The 20,571-nt window shown below is 34.5% G+C and overlaps 1 protein-coding gene across 1 annotated transcript in view; it reads left to right on the top strand.

Annotated features, from left to right (window-relative positions):
- Window positions 1-20,571, top strand: part of LOC143245577 (homeobox protein cut-like 1) — a 208,135-nt gene that overhangs the window by 33,259 nt on the left and 154,305 nt on the right. Inside the window, exon 2 of the mRNA XM_076491935.1 lies at window positions 7,400-7,510. Within this exon, the coding sequence (XP_076348050.1) occupies window positions 7,400-7,510 (111 nt within the window). The remainder of the gene's footprint in view (window positions 1-7,399; window positions 7,511-20,571) is intronic.

Raw genomic sequence — 20,571 nt, 5'->3', positions numbered from 1 at the left:
GATTTGTTCTTGTGTTTACATATCGGTCTGTTTTGTATTTGTTTCCACGTGTTTGTTTTTTTTTAGAGCAATGCCATAATGGGCTATATGCTGTCTCCTCCGAGGAGAATCGAATCCTAAATTTTAGTGTTATACGTCAATAATCCTTATTACCATTCCACTATCTGCGTGTTTTATCAGCATCATTCACTGTAAAGAACCAAATATTTGGAACTTCAGAAAAGCTAATTAGTAAAATTGAGGTATTTTGGACAAATAAGTCGTCAAGAGTTATTCAGAAACATTTCTTACGAGTATCATTACTTCGAAAAGAAATTACCCTCAAGGAGAAGGATTAAGATTTTTTTTTTCATTTCTTGCTAAAGAACAAGGTTAAACATTTAATGAACAATAGAAAAATGCAAGAGCTCAAAACTTAACGATAAGATAAAACATAATGATGCTTGTTTTTTTGTGTTTTCGAATTTCGCACAAAGCTACTCGAGGGCTATCTGTGCTAGCCGTCCCTAATTTAGCAGTGTAAGACTAGAGGGAAGGCATCTAACCATCACCACCCACCGCCAACTCTTGGGCTACTCTTTTACCAACGAAAAGTGGGATTGACCGTCACATTATAACGCCTAAACGGCTGAAAGGGCGAGCATGTTTGGCGCGAATCGGGCGCGAACCCGCGACCCTCAGATTACGAAGCGCACGCCTTAACGCGCTAGGGCCATGCTGGGCCAAACATAATGAAGGAGGTTAATTTTAATAAACAGGAGAAGTTTAGCGGGAAAGGTTAACATTTAACGAACAAGAGGAACCTATTGAAGGAAGTTAAAACTAATGAAGAATGTTTAAAATTCATACCGTATTCGATGCATATTACGTTAAAATTGTACTATTTGAATACAAGTTTTATCTCGAAATTGAAGTTTAAGGTTTTACGAAAGCTTAACATTAACTGATTGTGTTAACCTTACAGATACCTACCCTATCGTTGTCTAAAACCTATTTTATTTACTGGTTATACATTACTTGTGGATCCATGAATTGGTTAATTATAGATTTGTAATAGCATCACGTCACATACACTCAGAAGTTTAAACATAAATGTCATTAGTATTTGAAATTAACCTTATCAATTACTGCCGAAGTCCTCAGTGTATTTTTACACAAAATGTGAATGATTTCACCCAATTGTTTGACCAGTTCTTTACAGTGTATAGTCTTGACCAAAATGTTTGCATATTTTATAAGAAATAAGATCATTATTATGAAGATGGAATACAAATGGACGTAGCGCTGTCATACTGTTTTGAAATAGATTATACTAAAAGTACACCATTTAAAACAGGTGTGTATGTGTGTTTTGACGAACAAGTGCTCAAAACAGCTTGCACAGACCACAATAATAATGTGTGCCTATTTGTCCGATCATAGTGTATCTTCTCTGTTACAACTCGAGCATTTCCTCAGTAACTAATTCATGCGTTCAGACAATAACATCAATATAAAACATTATTAAAAAAGTTTGGCTAAGGCTTTATTTTTAACAGGAAGACATAAATTTACTAAATACAATTCATTATGTGGACCCCACTGGTAGTAAATGGTTTAAAAATATGAAGTCAGTAATATACAGGTTAGTTGTCCAGTATTACTTCGTTGTTATTAGATGTTTTTCTAGCAGGAAAATGCTTCAATCCATTTTGCTTTTTGCGTAATTGGAAAGTTCAGATTGATAACCCTTTCCTGTTTACTGGGCGTGACATATTGGGTAGTGTGCCGATATGTTTATTGAAAAGTTCAAGGTGCAAGATGTGGTTTTGATAACACGCTCCACACTTTTAGCTGTGGGTATGACGTTAAAGTGACGTAGACCCAGTTATTCAGTTCAGTGATGTACAAAGCCCTTGTACAGCGGGGTTTGATGGCTTAGTGCATTCTTTGTAGCGAGTAGTTCAACATTATGGATGACTGTACGTAAACCCCAGGAATCTCTGATCTAGTTATTTCGCCCTTGTGCACATGAAGCTCAGGTTGAAAATTGCATTTTCTTTTCCCATTCCGTATATTATTCTGTAATTTAAATATTTTTGGTCCTCTCAAGGATGGTGTTCGTAAGTAATGTTTCCAACAAAATGATATTTTTTAAAGTAGCTGTATGCAATTGGATTCACAATATCACAATATTTTATTCAATTGGCATCATCGCGAAACAGAAGATAAAATTCCTTGTAACTTAACAGGGACTTTTAGTATTACGCTTTGTTACAACTTAGAGAGAACGTTTGGATTATTTTATGTGGAACATAATATGTGTATTTCTAATTAAAACTAAAAAAAAAAAAGTTAAAATGATGAAACAACTTTCTACGTACCCATACTAATAAAAACATTAATCCAATTATTTGCAGTTGGTGCTGTGATTCCAAGGGCTAATATGGGCAAATATATGGGCTTTTGTGCTATATTGGGTACAGCATAAACGCCCATTGTTCGGCTTTGCGTTTAACAGCAAATAAGCATACAAACTCGAAGTTCACAGGAGAAAGAACTGATTCATTCATAGAAATTAAGAAAGCTAGTCATAAACACAAATATACATCAATAAGAATATGGAAAGTAAATTGCAATAATTTATTTAACTCATAATACTCAATAATTAAGACCTGCTTAAGGGCATCACATTACTTTAACATGTAAGCACTAAATACTTATTCTGTTAGCTACAGCGTAAACAACGATATTCTATACATATTCTAAAAATGGATGAAATAACCAGTTACGGATTAACCGTGGCTACTATAGATGAATAATCCTGAGTTAATAAATAGTTGTTATTCCTGCTGTTTGTATGTCCCTTTTACTTCGAAAAGGGAGATTGTGATCCCCATGTTCAGTATGTTTCCAGGTCAGTATGATGAACCACATTTTCGTTATTATTATTTTTTCCATGCCAAAGGAAAATGATCCCAATGTTAGGTATGTTTCCATGCCAGTATATTCATGATCCCGATGTTTGGTATGGTACCATGTCGTTGTGATTATGCTGTCAATGTTAATTATCTTTTCAACTCAGTCTAATCATCATTTCAGTGTTAGCTGTGTTTTCATGCTACTGTGATTATAACCCCAATGTGAGGTGTATAGTTACCTTATGACATTAGTTTGACCATAATCTCAAGACCAGCTATATTATGAAATCATTGTGACCATTTTTCAAGACTATAGTACTAGTTATTTTATGACGTTATAATATTTACAATTTTGGGTGTTTTTCTACATCCCTGCATATTTCCTTTATAACTAGTAAACTCAGTTTACTAGTACATTATTGTACCTGTGCTTGATAACATGGTCATACCAACGTGGAAACACAACCAACTGTGACAGCCTCGATTTCGTAGGACATGCCGAATAAAGTACGTATAGCCACTCAGAAACTTACTTTACTTTGGGATTATAATCACATTAGTATGAAAACGTTCGGTCACATGGGATCTTGCACTTTTTAAACACTTTATTGAATATTTTTATTGCGCTTAAAGGAACTGCGTTTCAGGCTATATTTGGTAGATTAGAGTATAAATTGACGTATATTATGGATTAAAAATGTTTAAAAATTTATGGTATCACAATTTTTCCCCAGGTATGGAATCAGCTTGTTATATAAATATAGATAACTTATTCATAAGCGTTGGGGCCCGGCATGGCCAAGCGCGTTAAGGCGTGCTACTCGTAATCCGAGGGTCGCGGGTTCGCATCCCCGTCGCGCCAAACATGCTTGCCCTTTCAGCCGTGGGGGCGTTATAATGTGACGGTCAATCTCGCTATTCGTTGGTAAAAGACTAGCCCAACAGTTGGCGGTGGGTGGTGATGACTAGCTGCCTTCCCTCTAGTCTTACACTGCAAAATTAGGGACGGCTAGCACAGATAGCCCTCGAGTAGCTTTGTGCGAAATTCAAAAAACAATCAAACAAACAAACATAAGCGTTGGGTGAAGACTTGTTAAATGAGGAGATTTCCCACCTATAATAACGAGCTGTTTGATGATGCAAGCTTTGTATTTGCAAGGTAAAACGTGAGATACTGAGATAAGTGGTTAAGAAATGTACTTTAGTTGATTTGAACATCGTTATGGGTGTTCTTGGATTCTTCGTTGATTTACATCTGCTTTGTTGGTTTCACATCTGCTCTTGTTGGTTATTTTGTATATTGCCTTGTTCATTGTTTTACACGTGGCCATTGTTGATTGTTGGCTTTTGTTTATTCTTTTAAAAGGTTATTAATGATATGTCACAAAATGAATACACAAGCTCAGTGTGTGAAAAAACATTCATTAGCAATATAAATGTTTGTTTGTATGTATTCTTCACTCTTCAGTAATGGAAATAGAATAATTTAAATTCCAAGCATATTATAAAACAAAACGAATGAAATGGAACCACTTCCATATATTTTTATTTTTTCTACTTGGAAGTAACAGTTTTGAACATATATGCGAGTATAAAAGTTCATATTGGTTAATAGTTGATTCTTCTTCTTAGGGCCTGTAGTTAAGATTAACTAGCTTGACGAAGTTCGAATAGTTGGTTCTTCCTGTCAGGGCCTGGTTTAGAATAGTTAGCCTTACGAATTAATAATTTGTTTTATAACGGCTTGTAGACTCATGCGACATCAGATAAACTTGGCTCGATTTGGTGGCTGTATCTTTAGAGGTACGTGCATTGTAAGGTTTAATATTCGCAGATGTGGATGTGTTGCTCTGACTCGACACAGATTTCCATTTAAAGAAATGCTAGGAGTAACGAAAAAAATCACAACTTACGTTTAAAAAAGTTACCTTTAACTTATCGGCTAATTAGTTGAGTCAGTATACAGTGTATGTATTGAAAACCTATGGGACTCACAGGATCCCTTTTTATCCTGGCTTCTTTTTCTAATCTTTTTTTTCCTTTAAATATTTGTAAGTTTTGTTTTAATAACATATTCTGTGTTTATTTTAATGTCAAGGACTGAAGTAGAAATCTGCTGAAAATAGGGCGACAAATCACCGCTTGTGTCATTAAACTGTTTATGTGACAGTCTTAATAGAAACAATGAAGGGTCACAGAAATAAGTTGACTTGACCCTTCTCCAAGAACGCCATATGGAATGTATCTTCTTCTGTAACTTGCAGTGTTTACAAGGAAAATTCCCCAGATTAATAATATTGCATTTTGAATGTGTGAAAACGTTTTTGACAGTATAGGGTTCAGAGTTTACCCAATAAACATTGCAAGTGTTTGAATGCTGGTCGTCCTTCTGGGATGGTTGGAATTTAGCAGTATACTGTATAGGCATACAAATATAACTGTCCACTTTACTGATTGCCCGTATAGATAACAAGACTAAAGATACCCCTAATCCGGAATTTCGAAGCGACCGTTATTACACGATTTGTTACAAATTTGTAGATGAAATAAAAAGATTGTAAAGGTCTGCCCTTAATGGAGGTTATACTGTACATATAAGGGCCATTATGTGAAATCTGGGATTCGACGTAAGTTCTTTGTAGTTTAACAGTGATAAGATTTACGAAAGGATGCTCTCACAATTATTGAAAAATAGCTTTAAGACCTTGAGGGGCCTTAGCGTTTGTCTATTTTGCCCTCCTCCAATCGCCGCTTCTGATTTTGAACTGATAGGCTAGAGGAAGGGAAATCAGCCAGTTAATAGTAATCACATCCAACTCTTGAGTTACTCGGAAAGAGCAGTTGAACTTAATCATAACTTTTGTAATGCACCCATGGCTCCAAAGTGTAGAGCACGAATCATAAACCCTCGGATTCAGTTAGACACGCTATCCACTAGGTCACGCTCGGTTCTTGGACTGAGTTCAGTTCGTTAACAAGGGTTTATCAGAGGATTAGTTTTAATACTTAATTTAGCCGATAGGGGTCCACTCTATCGGCGCTTATTAAACCGATTTTCTAAAGTGTTTTTTCTTTGGTGACATAGCAATAAGTTTAAGGGCTTATAATGCTGAACATCGACGTTCGATATCCGCGTTGAGCACAGCAGAGATAACTAATTTGGTATGTAGCCATACGCTGAAAAAAAACAATCTAAACAACGTACGCACGAAATTGTTTGTGAGACAATGACTTTGTTGGTTACAAAATTTCTATCAACATGCGAATCGCACAAAAACCTGTAAGAAAATGTCTTTAGTTCTGCAATTAATCCCAATAATTACTGATAAGAACTTTCTGTGTAATTTTAACCAATATTTTACCACTTTTTGATAACAGGTGTTGTAATAGGCAAAAACGTGAAACTAATCATTATTGACACAAGTTTGGAAAGCACTGTATGAAGAACGGTTTTGAAATGTCACTAGTATAGGCACATAGAGACCGAAGACGCCTGTCAAAGATCTCTGTAAACCTATTCCTACATACATATTCATAAAGCACCATATCGACAATGTTTTAAGGTTACTTCTAAGGTTCAGAAGCCACTCACTGTACCGAGAAAGGTTATTATTACTATTGGTTCCCAACGCACCGTACCAACAGCGTCTTTAAAGGGTTATTATTCCTACAAGTTTGCAAAGTACCCTAACATGAACGTTTGTTAAGGGTTGTTCCTAAAGTTTCTTAAAGTACCGTATCAAGAATGTCTTATTTTATAAGGTTCACAAAGCAATATACCGAAACGTCTGTTATTAAGGGTTATTCATATAGATTTGCAAAGCACTGTACCAATAACATTTTGGTTAATCTTCAAATTATTGATCTGATTTGATACATTACGTAAAGACACACATTTTCTATATAAAACATGTAGTGAAGGTTAAATCCAATACATTCGAATTACGCTATTTTATGTACCTTGTATGTTACTAGGATCTCTGTAACCATCAAGTTAATGGACTCACAAGCAAGTTGCTGTATAAATGGCTTAGAAATATAGTTTAAAATACCTTGTGTTGGCTATATCTTCATTAGTAACAAAATTAGGGTAAGGGATATTTACATTGATGTATTTTTTGACAGTTCCTTATAATTGTCCGGCCTATCATGGTTAGGTGGTTAGAGCGTTAGACTCACATTTTGCGGGCCACGGATTCGAATTTCCACTTCACCAAAAATGCTCGCGCTTTAAGCCATGGGGACAGTATAATGTTGCCGTCAATCTCACTATTCGTTGGTAAGAGTAGTCCAAAAGCTGGCGGTGGGTTGTGATGATTAGCTGCCTTCCCTCTAATCTTTCACTGCTAAATTAGGGACGACTTGCGTTGATAGTCCTCATTTAGCTTTGCCCCAACTTCTAAACAAACCAAACCTTGTAATTGTTGAAAGTATATGAAATCTTTTCTACTCTTTTTAAAAAAAATCTTCCTTTTAACAGTTGTTTTTATCTGTGGCAGAGAGAGTTGGACACAACAGCAGTAGAACTTGCTAACAGACAAGATGAAAGCGAAACATCAAGAAAGAAACTCGTGGAACAGAGCCGAGAGTTTAAGAAGAATACATCTGAGGTGAGGCCATTGTTCAGCATTCGCAGTTTTAGTTTTCCTCAGAAAAGTTGGTTAATTTGTTTCAAAAATTCATGTAAAGCTACCTAAAGGCTATCTGCACTCGTTTAGTTTTAAGGTTACAATACTTCTATCAGAGATTTTTAACATGTACGTCACAAAGAGTCAATATGTTTTGTTAAATGCAATGTCTTCTCTGCGATTTTTGTGTTTGATGATCGTTACAAATGTCATTCTTCTGGTTTTTACACACACAAAAACACTGTTACCGCAAGTTACAGTTTCAACAATATGGACTGGTAAAGATAACGTTTCGAGACCATGCTAAAAGAATCCACCTTAAATGTATGACAATGTAGCGGGCATTTTGGAAAGATGTGGCGGCTTAGTACAATATGGAGAATGGCAACTTGTTTGTAAAACATGTTTCAGTTTATTACTTCAACCAAGAAATTCCTCATCGTCTCGCATTTTATTTCTTTTGGGTTTCCAATAGATAAGATAGATTTTGCGTACCTTGAGTACAACAGTATGAAAATGCCATCTGACTTCAATAGCCAAGGAATGGTTTGTTTGTTTTTTAACTTCACCCAAAACTACATGAGGGCTATCTGCGTTAGCTATTCCTAATTTACCAGTGTAAGAATAGAGGAAAGGCAGCTAGTCATCACCACCCATTGCCAACTTTTGGGCTACTCTTTTACTAACGAATAGTGGGATTGATCTTCACATTATAAAGCCCTCACGACTGGAAGGGCGAGCATGTTCGGTGTGATGGGGAGCCAAGGAATGGATAACGGTTTTAGTTATGCTCGAGAATTGACCTGTTTTGTCTTTAATTTCTATTGCTGTTTCTTGAGCTTGGATCCTCTTATAAAAGCCTAACTTCATAGCAGTGTTCAATAATTTAAAAAGTTTTTCACGCAACATTGGTCATAACTTTTGTCCTGAACTTTGTAAATTTCGGAAAAACGTAACAAAGAAAAAAAGGTTTCTTAATGCCAGAGAATAATTTTGACCATTTTTTATAAATTTATAAATGATTGTGTTACATGCTAAGATCAATAAATAGAAACTAGAAATAATTCGAAATAAGTCATTAGTAAAATAAACAAAAGTGATTTTCTTTAACTGTCTACATCAAGTTTTGAGCTATCATTCATCAAGTGATGATTTGACCGTGTACATAATAAATAAAACTTAGTGTCTCTTATTTTTCGGGTAATTTTTTTTAAATATCAGATCTTATCCAGCGAAGGAATTAATTATATGGAATAGTTAATTACTGTGGGATAGTTCCAAAACTTTTAAGTGTTCCTAACACGAGAAGATCACATGCTTTTATCCTTTGGTTCTTGTTAAAGTCATCTGAAAATTAATAGTTTAGTTATGTTTAATTTTCCGTACACATATTTACATTAATTTATTTTGTGGCTTGAAATTTGAGAGGTAGAGTTTATTTGTACTTGAAACTAATTTGTATATTTTGTCTACATTACCTATTTATTGTTTATTCTATAGCTGTAAATCTTATTGGTAGGTTTTGGTAAAAGTCATGTTGCTCAAGTATCCAGTCAGGTGATTTTTACAGAATATGCTATTTTCGAAAACAATGAAATTGGTCAGCATGGGAATAATTCATAATTTTTCTGGCCGCAGTAATATTTTGTTTTTTTCACCGTATACTGATAATTTTTGTTCTCGAACAGGTTGGACACGTTGTAATATATGTTCAAAATTTTGTCAAAATGTCACTTCTCTGATGCCTATTTTTTTTAACATTATATTTAGGGCTTAGCTTTTCCATTCACTTTTGTTTAAGGTATTGGATATTATTTTCCTTTTCGTTACAAATGAACACACTTTTCAAAACGTTTGCACGAAATAAATAAATTGTTAATATAAAGACTTCTATAAGAATCCACTTGTTGTCTTCGTGTAAATGGAAACTTCAGAGGGGCCATGCTGGTTCCTCTTAATGCTAACAATATCCTCTTTGGAGCAGAAATATAATGTTGTAAGCTCATCGCCCGAAAATAGCTTCCAGATTATAAGTTTAATTATGGAAAAACCACAGGCTAAATGCTTTTCTTTTTGTATTATGATTAATTCAGTGTCACTATTTGTGACAACATTTTGTCACATTATTTATTTGAAAATATATCAATTTTATAAGAAAACATATGTTTTGGAAAGATGTCGGCTGATTTCTCAAAGCCCGTTCCGTTGCCTGTGGTTTCGCTAGATAGTAGATAGGGACAGGGATATAACAATATCCCAAGACGATGTGGAAAATGTCCTTATGTGACATTTCTATGTCACAGTGCGACAAATTTGGCAAAATGTTGCTTAAATTTCAACAATTTAAGTGTTGATTGATTACACTTGGAGTGTAATATACAAATCATCCACTGTAAATATTTCACAATGAAAGGTGATTTAAAAATGAACAATTTACTTGGTTGAGTACGACTTTCACATATCTGTATCTGCATATATATATTTTTCTGGTTTAAGCTGAATCATAATTAACAACGATATTTCGGTGTTTGCTTAACAATCGTTTTGTTGAATGGTAGTGTAAAAAGAAAGATAAGCGATTAGTAATGTGGATATGTAGTTTAGGAATCAGTTTGAACGAAAGATGCTTAACCTTAAAGTTTGTCATGTCTTTAAGGAAAAAGGACTACTTGTTGGACAAAGAAACAATAGTTAAATTTGCTCTCTTGGAAAACTCGTGTTGTGACTTCGACCTTAGTTTTTTTCTAATAACCTCAAAATGTTGCTTAGTTGGAAAATTAAGTTTGTGATTTCGACCTTAGTTTTTTTCTAATAACATCAAAATGTTGCGTAGTTGGAAATTTCGTGTTATGTCTTTGACCTAGGTTTGGTAGCTACTGATCTCAAAACCAGGCTGTAGCAAAACTAGTTTCCTGTATTCTTGGTATATAAACTGTTAACTTTCACAAGGAAAAATGTATAAATTTTAAATCTCGCCACCAGGTTACCATTTACTTAGCGACAAGCCTCAAGACGATGTAGATTGATTGATATTCAGTTCTGGACGTAATTTGTGAAACCACAAAATTTTTGTTTTGAACATGTACCACTTCACAAACAAATCAGAACTATAGCTTTTTTCAAATGATATAATTAAGAAAGTTTTATCTAAATTTTTAAACATTGGATTTTGTTTGGCCATTTATCTAGCACAATTGTTAGCTCGTTCAGAGCTATATTTCTGGTTGAAAAGGTCTGTTTGTGTAAAACTTGATTGACAGATTCTTACAAAAGTAAAATAAATAATAGTTATTCTTATTGGTCCTTATTGGAGAAAGAGATGCAGTTCAAAGAAGCACTAAGTAATGATGTTGATAAATATTCCGACCCGTTTTCAAGCCGTGTTCTGATTATCTGTTTTTATTTAGGATATTTAAAAAAAATGCAGCGCATTATGTTTATTGTGTTTTGTTTTGAATTAAAGAATTATGGTTATATATGTATGCATATCAATGACCCTTTTTAGAAGCTTCGAGCCCGAATGATGGTTCTCCCCATTAGATTTATGATTCTATTAAAGAATATCCTGAGTGGTTTTATGTGAAGTAGGCGTTTGCTTTGTGACTAGGAATACTTACCCCAAAAAACGCACACCTCGTGATTCATGCTTATTTACTAATATATTAGGTGCGAAAGAGGAAATCCATACATAAAGGTATACACACGTACGTTTGTAAAATAGAAGCGCATTACGTTCACGGATTCTTCGGCTTGGTGGTGCTTTTATAGACAACATTAAATCACAATTATTTTTTGTCAGTGATGTAAGAAAGCATCAAAATAGGGTGGAACGAGAGACTTGTATCATTTTGTGTGTTAATTTGTCATCAAACCCATGAATTTGAGAGAGGAGTGTAATATACACCCAAACCATGAATCACTTTGTATTTCAAATTCTGTGGAGTAAGTTTATGTTCTGTTAGGTCATGTTCAGTACTCTTAATTTCCCCCCCCTCCTCGTAAAAAAAAGTGTAACATTTTATACTAAGCTTAGTACTGACTTTTTTTTTAATATGCCAAACGAATTTTAAACTATCAGTATCGCCAACTTTCAAAACCTAAATAGGCGATTGTTTTTTTAAAGAAACAGAAAACGAAATGAAGTAAATCGAGAGCCGAACTTAATTGGAAAATTCTCCCTCCGCTCTCATACACAGAAAAAAACAAAACAAAAAACAATATCCCGTGTGGTATCAGCATGGTACGATGTCATTAAATAGTTGACTCCTTAATTTAACACACTCATTAAAGGTCATTATCAATGTTTTCATGAACTTTACGTGCCTGTACCTCTTTAATTCTCTCTTTTGTGTGTTTATCACCTCCATGATGCAAAATATTCAAGCTGAGTTTCTCCTATCATTAAGTGAAGTGTTTAAAATGGTATTTGTTACTTAGCAATCAAGACGCTATAAACTACGTAAGAAGGAGAGATGGGTATATGGGCATGCAATGACGTGTCGAACATTGGATGTTAAATTTCATGTTTTAATGAAAGTTCTTTTAAATGTGCTGTTGCGTGAACAACTACTGTGGATTAGTTCTTTCGCAGATATCGATCATTTTTGTCCGATCTTTCTCTGCACAAGAGTTTATGTATTTGTCCTATCATCATCGAACCAGACCTGATACTGAGTGCGCTCGACACGCTGTCTGCGAGTTACGGGTTCGAATCATATGAATGGAGACGTTAATAAAGAGTAGCCCAAGAGTTGACGTTGGAGTGTGTTGTGTAGTTGCCTTCCTTGTAGTCTTATCACTTCAAAATGCCATTAGAATGACAGTAACTTTACGGACTTACAACAACAAAAGTAGGAGTTTGATTTCCCGCGGTGAACACAGTAGCTAACTCGATATAGTTTTGCCCTAAAGCAAACAAACAAATAACCAGCAAATAACTGATTCAGAACTATAATCCAGTAAATTTTCCTACATGAAGGAAATCGTTAGATTTTCTTTCTAGTCTACAGTTTGCACTGTCTGCATTGAGTAGATTGGTGTTGAATATAAGTATTGCAATCACATATGCATTGATTGTTATGATTGTTATTGAAAAGCATGAATATAAGCGTACGAGCAAATTGATAATTCTCTCAACTCATTAACTGAGAGAAACATCTTTTAACATCCATGAAGTAATAATAACATTTGAAAACCTCACCATAAAATATTATTTGAGAACGCGCAATTTCAGCGTCAGCCATCTTAAAAATTCCACAAACTCTTCGCTGGCTCATTTCTCACGTGCACCGGTGTTGTATTTCCATAATTATTTCCGTAAGTTTAAATCTTTATTTAAAAAAAAAGGAAATAACCATATTATATTTTCCCTTTAACAAAATTACCGAACGCACTCGACATCATTTTGCTCGCAATATTTAAATATTAATGAGTTTGCTGTGTTGATTCAAATAGAATGCTTTTCTATTCCCAATTATAGTTAGCCCAATGAACAAAGAACAGTCCATTAATATCTACATACGTCACATATTCAGAATTCATGAATTTTATTGGACACAAATGCGGTGTCGTTCTGATTGCAATATATCTGTGGAACCATGTTAATAGATAGTTTGATTTTCATTTTTCCCTTCTGTTAGTTGCTGGAACTGAGTATTCATTGTCTGGCAAAAGAAGAAATGAATTTATGCAAATTTTCAGGTAGTCAAAATAAATAATCGCAAAAAAATTCTATTATTTGAGTGAAATTTACATTTTTTAAAGTTGTTTCGACCTTTTACCTTCCAGAATATAGTCAAATCGAACTCTTAAGTTTGTGTGGATAGGATAAGCTTTGGCATAGACGATTTGAAGAACTTGTTAATATATCGTACTATACTAAGTTAGGCTTAGTCATTGACTAAAGTTGGGGTAAAGTGAAAGAGGAGATTAGACTAAAATCATACAGTAAGGTTTATTGGCCAAAAATGGGAATTATATTCAGATGATACAGTAAGATTTATTGGTTAAACTGGGAGTTTGGTAAAATTGAGATCATTATCACATCATACAATAAAATTCATTGACTAGAAGTGGAGATTATTATAGCATACAGTACCGTTTAATAATTAAACTGAGAGTTAGAAGCTAGAATTAGTATCAGATGATACAGTAAAACTTGATGGTTATATTAGGAGTTAGATGGAAGGAGGAGATTACAAACTGACTACACAGTAATATTTATTGGTTAAATTTGAGTTTAGGTGGAACTGGGTATTATCATATTTTCTGTAAGATTCCACTGTCTAAACTTGGGATTTGATGTAAGTGGCGTTCATTATAATATCACGTATTATACTTTATTGGTTAAACTAAGGGTTAGGTGTAACTGGGTAATATTATCATTTCTTGCAGTAAGATCTATTGACTAAGCTAGGGGAGGGGGAAGAGTGAAATTATCATCATATCACGTGATAAAATTCGTTTGCTAAAGTAGGGGTTGAAGGGATATTACTAGATCATACACTGATATTGACTAAATTAGGTTTGTCGTGTTCACAGGTGAATTTAATGTTGGGGTGTATGGAGTTAACGTGGTTGTAAAATTAAGTATGTGTTTGTGTTCTGTATATGTGAATCTCTAAGACGTGTGCCTAAGCAATGGTCAGTTGAAAATTCTGTTAACATGAAAATGGCCCGAGAAGGTCGAAACGTTGTTCTGTACTTTATTTTGATTAAAGTTTTAATACCGATACCTAGCCCCACATAAAGGTTAGGATTATTACTATTTCAGATAGTAACAATTATTAACTAAACTAGGGGCTAGAGAGATGTTGAGATTGTTTCAGAACATTCATTAAGCTTTACTGTCTACACTAATGGTTATATAGAAATGGAGATTGTAATCAGATCGTATAGTAATTGGCTAATTTAGGAATTAGGTGGAAGTGGAGATTGCCAGATCTCTAAGTAAGATTTATTTGTTAAACTATGGTTTACGTAAAAAATGGAGAGTATTATTATATAATTTATTATATATTATAATTTATTGGTAAAGCAAGGGGTTAAGTGGAAGTGGTATTGTTATCAGATACTATTGGCTAAACAGGGGTTAGGAAGAATTTTAGATTGCGATCATGTCACAATTATGACATGAACAATGAAAAATTATTTGCTAAAGTAGGGTTTTGGTAGAAGTGGGAATTAGTACCACATAAGACAGTAATACTTTTTTTTTTTTTTAGATAATCTAGGTGTTAGGTGGAAGTGAGAATTATTATATTCTTTTGGCCAAACTAGGGTTTAGTTCTTTGAGTGGATTAGTAATTGATAATGCAGTAAGATTTATTAGCTAAACAAGAGGTAAAGTGAAAGTGGGTATTGTTAGATTGTGTACTGAAACTGATTGGCTAAATTATGGTTTTGGTAAAAGTGAAGAAATTTATCATTTCATTCAATCGCATATATTGGCTAGTCTAGTTTGAGGTTGGGGATTAATATGTAAATATATATATGACAGTATAATTTATTGGCTTAAGTAGTGGATAGGTAGAAGTGGATATTATTTTGAGAATGTGTGTTGATATTTATTGCCTAAACTAGGGGTTAGATGGAAGTGGAGTAAAGTTGTTAGCAGATGGTAACATTTAATCAGTTAGGTGGAAGTGGGTGTAACATGTAGATAACATTGTAAGATTTATTGGCTAAAATAGGGGTTAGTTGGAAGTATGGATTACTATCACATCATATATAACAACCTGTTTGCTAATATAGCATTTTAGGATGAAATTGACATTAATATTAGATCATGTAGGCTATACTGGGGTGAGGTAGAATTTGAGGTTATTAGGTTTGACGATAAGATTTGCTGGCGAGACTTGAAGTTAGGTGGAATTGAGGATTACTATCAAATTATACAGTAAGATTTATTAGGTAATCTAGAGACTCTGTAGAAGTGGAGATCTTTATCAGATCACAAAGTAAGATTTATTAGTTAAACTGGAGTTCAGGTGGAATTAGGTACTGTTATAAGATCACACATTGGGATTTATTGTCTAAACTACGGGATAGTTGAAAGTGGGGATTATTATTAGATCACTTAGAGTTATTGGCTGATCTGGAGGTTATGTGTGAACAATGATTATTATCTTATCATACAGTAAGTCTTGTTATTAGTTTGAAGTTGAAATGTAAATGGAAATTGTTATCAGATCATACTGGCTAAATAGGAGGTTAAGTGAAATTGGGTGCTGTAATCAGATCACACAATGAGATTTATTTGCTTATCTAGGGGTTACCTGGTAGTAGGTATTATTAGCACATCATACAGTAAGACTTGTATACTAATTTGGAGGTTAGGTAAAAGAGGGAATTATTATTAGATGTTGTTGTAAAATTTATTGACTAAACTCGAGGATATGAAGTAGTAGATATTTTTAAGATCTTTCAGTAAGATATATTAGCTCAAATTGGAGTAAGTGGGTGTTATTATCTTATCTCCCTGCGAAATTTACTGTCTTTACAGGGTGTTAATTGGAAGTGGCAATTAGTATAAACTCATAAAGATTTAATGTCTCCTGGGGGTTAGAGGGTGGGGATTGTTATCAGAATTTAGGGTAATATTTATTGGCTGAACTGAAGTTTAGGTAGAATTAGGGTGTAGTATCAGATTATTCAGTATGATTTATTAGCTGAACTCTTAAATGGAAGTGGATGTTATTATTATATCTTAGTGATATTTATGGCTAAACTAGGCGTTAGGTAGAATTGGAAATTATTTGGCTATACCTCAAAATTTCTTGGCTATATTGGAGGTTAGGTAGAGGTGGGGATTACTATAAGAAAAGAGAGAAAGTGATCATGTTTAAGGTTCTTATCTGTGGATTGCAGATTCGAATTCCTGTCCTACCAAACATGCTCTTTTCAGTTGTGTGGACGTTATTAAGTGATGGTCAATCCCACTATTCGTTGGTAAAAGAGTGTTCCAGAAGTTGGCTGCAGGTGGTGATGACTAGTTTCCTTTCATTACTAAATTAGGGACGGCTAACACAACTATCTCTAGTGTAGCTTTGCGCGAAATTCAAAACAAACCACAAACAAATAATTAACGTATATATATTTTTATATATATTTTTTGGAATTACAAACTTGGTTTTTGTGTCTAGGCATGCATATTGTTTTATAGCTTTATCAGATTTTGCATTAAATATTTTGGCTTTTGGGGCAGTACGTTATCAACAAATTTCCCATTCTTTAGGCTATTTCGTTTGTACATAAATTAAGTGGATCATGAGTAGTTTAGTGGTTAGCGTATTGGCTTGAGGATCTCGAGAACGAAAGTTCGTGACTAAGTAAGATCTTTAATTTTAGCTGTAGGTGCGTTAAAGATGTAACAATTAGTTTTGTTATTAGGTACGATAGCTTGACAAAGCTCTTGTAATGTCGGGCTGATGCTGCATGGATGAACTGTAGTGTTAGTTTAAAATTAGGCACAGATATATTTGTACCCCTTGATATGGATTCATGACGGCGAAACCGAAGGTTAATAATGAAGATGATTGGTAAAACATAAACATTTTATTTACAAGGTTCGGATGATTGGAATAACTTATTCCATTATCGGCAAAATCTGAAATATATAAACTACAGTCTATAAACATTTAAAAGTATTTAACAGAACCAACTATCCACGACTTAAAACAAGACACTTATCCATTCGTACACATTCTGAAACCTTAGATCACATTATCTCATTTAACGATTTCTCTGTCATCATCACAGAATCTTTAAACCTTGAACTCTACATTAAAGAAAGTCTACGTGTAGCTAAATATTGGCCGACCCTTAACGATTTACAAATATCTTTAGACCTAATATTGTTCTAAATTTCCTCACTTGACACAACTGTTGTGTAATATGTTTTATCCTTTCATTTACTGCTTTTATTAATAACTAAGTAAACTAACGATTATGTTATTATATGATAATTTCAGTAATAATCATCTTTGTAACACGATTTTCAGATTTCGCTGAAGATGGAATAAGTTATTCCGAAATGTTAGAATCTTATAAATAAAATGTTACCAACCGTGTTCAGCTTCGTTATTGTATTCGGGTGTTTTAGACCTGGTATTTTATCTCGTGTGAGATACCGTTTTGACTATTATCTTGTGTTCCTTGGATTTACGGCCGAAAATTTCGTTAATACTGAAGGTACCGAACTTATGAAACAAGGATTGTAATCTTATTTGTACGAACGAAAGAAAAAAGCTATATTCTTTGTCAGATTAATTTTTAAGTTTTGCATTAAATATAGGTAGCTTGCTCTTATAGGAATTGGTTCAGTGGTAAGCCTTCAGGTTTACGACTAAATCTGGTTTCGATAGTAATGGTGGGAATACCACAGATAGCTCATTGTGTATTATTTGTTTTAAACAATAAACGAATAAAAAATCTCCACCTGGTTTTTAACGTGTCTATTTGCTTATCGACATTGGTGTATGTAGAGTGAAGTCACTTTTAAAGTTTGTCAGAGATTGTGTACAACTGTTTGAAACATTAATATAGACTTGCACTTGTATGTAAATGTGATTTGTATTAGATCTGCTTATTTAATCTGATCAATGGTTTTTGTATTTCCCTTTGCATTCTTATCTTCCTGGGTTAGATATGATTTCCAAGCTGAAATATTGAACGTAACTGTTTTTTTTTTGTGTGTGGAATTTATATAATAAATATGATTTTCGTTGTGGTTTGTTTTCCATTCCAGCTATGCCTGGCATAGCCAGGTGGGTTAAGGTGTTTGACTTGTAATCTGAGGGTGGCGGGTTAGAATCCCCATCGCACCAAACATGCTCGCCTTTCCAACCATGAGGGGTTATAATTTGACGGTCAATACCAATATTCGCTGGTAAAAGAGTAGCCCAAGAGTTGGCGGTGGGTGGTGATGACTATCTGCCTTCCCTCTAGTCTTACACTACTAAATTAGGAATAGCTAGCGCAGATAGCTCTTAAAAAGCTTTACGCAAAATTAACATTAAAAACATTCCAGCTTTTCTGTTTCGGAGTGTGTCTGTTCCCAAATCCTGTTACTCGTTTATGGCCCGGCATGGCCAGGTGGGTTAAGGCGTTCGACTCGTAATTCGAGGGTCGCATGTTCGAATCCTGGTCGCACCAAACATGCTCGCCCTTTCAGCCGTGTGGGCGTCATAATGTGATGGTCAATCCCACTATTCGTTGGTAAAAGAGTAGCCCGAGAGTTGACGGTGGGTGGTGATGACTAGCTGCCTTCCCTCTAGTCTTACACTGCAAAATTAGGGACGGCTACCGCAGACAGCCCTCGTGTAGCTTTGCGCAAAATTCAAAAAACAAACAATACTCGTTTATACACACATTTAACCTACTCCAAGCCGAATATTTTTAATGCTTATCTTAAGAAGTGTGTAATATTTATGTTAACCTTCTGTTTATGTAGTTCCACTTTACTAGAAAATGTTATACGTGTATCACATGGTTTGTCAAACTATGCTTCGCTTAGCCCTTAGACCATAGTTATCTGGGTCTCCGCGAGGAAATTTTAGAATGTTAATAGTTTTTCCTAAAACTATAAAATTGAATCAGAATACGCTGTACAAAAGAGTAAAATATATCTTTAATATAACACGTGTATCGCGTATTGGGCCTTTTAATATTCTATTCTGCCTAATGCCAGACGATTTTATTTACCTCAGGGGAAGTTCTCGCGGTGAAAGTGTTAATACAATCTCAGTTAACTTCAACAGTGGCGCCACTGGTTGCTGGTACATATGACACCATCTCAAGATCGCATGCGTTATTGGAGATGCAAGATAGCCAAGTAATTTTCGTATGAAACATCGGCCAACCCTTGGTAGTGATACCAACTGTCTTTTAAAAGCTAGATCTGGATTAACGGCTAAATCTTGAACAAAAAGAAACATAACGTCATAACCGAAACTTGTCCAAATTTGAAACATTGTGATGGAAATAGATGCAGTATCAATCGTTTCAATTTCAAAGTATATTTATATGAAGTATAATTATATTTATGACTATTATAATTGGTAATTGTTAGGTTAGATTAGAATTGTTGTAGTTTAATTAGACAAACTTGGTACCAATAAGCTTTGTAATGTCATATATCATTTTGTTTCATTTCATTCAAGATTTAGACGCACGTCAGATATGGCTTAATATTTTGTTATTTGGTTTAAAATTTCTGTTAAAAATAATAGGTTACCCATTTCCGTGAGAAAATATATTATTCCAGCAACCTAGCTTTTTTTCCCATTAATCTTCATTTCTGACTTCGTTGTGGCAACACTGATCTTATATCAGCATGTCATTGCATGATGATAAAACTCAAGTGCTTGAATGAGTTTTCATTACAAAGCTATTTTGTGTCCGAGAAAATACTTTTGAAGTGCCAAAGATGCAAGATTACGTTTTCAGACAAATGAGTAATTACAATGGATAAGTGGCTGAATATCAGTAATAAATCTGATACGAGTAAAAATCTTCCTAGGCCTAATACGAATTCATCGGCGTTATTGTCGTGTGCAAGCACTTCAACGCAAGTGATGTAAGAAGTACCGAAACAAGAAAGAAAAGAAAGTATGATGAAAGTGTTATTGAACATGGTTTTACATGGACCTAATGGGTTATGTGTTGAATGTGGAACAGTGTTGAGTAACAGCAGTTTGTATCCAGTAAAGTTAAAATGGCATCTAGAAACCAAATATTCCCAATTAAAAAAAAAAAGGGCCTGGCATGGCTAGGAGGGTTAAGGCGTACGACTCGTAATTTGAGAGTCGCGGGTTCAAATTCCGGTCCCACCAAACATGCTCGCCCTTTCAGCCGTGGTGGGGCGTTATAATTTTACGGTCAATCCCACTATTTGTTGATAAAAGAGTAGCCCAAGAGTTGGCAGTGGGTGGTGATGACTAGCTGCCTTCCCTCTAGTCTCACACCAAAATTAGGGACGGCTAGCGCAGGTAGCCCTCGAGTAGCTTTGCGCGAAATTCAAAACAAACAAACAATTAAAAATT

Source organism: Tachypleus tridentatus, chromosome 2 (assembly GCF_004210375.1).
Source record: "Tachypleus tridentatus isolate NWPU-2018 chromosome 2, ASM421037v1, whole genome shotgun sequence".
Taxonomy (NCBI): domain Eukaryota; kingdom Metazoa; phylum Arthropoda; class Merostomata; order Xiphosura; family Limulidae; genus Tachypleus; species Tachypleus tridentatus.
The sequence above is the reverse complement of the archived record's forward strand: the minus strand, read 5'-3'. Positions and strand labels throughout refer to the sequence as shown.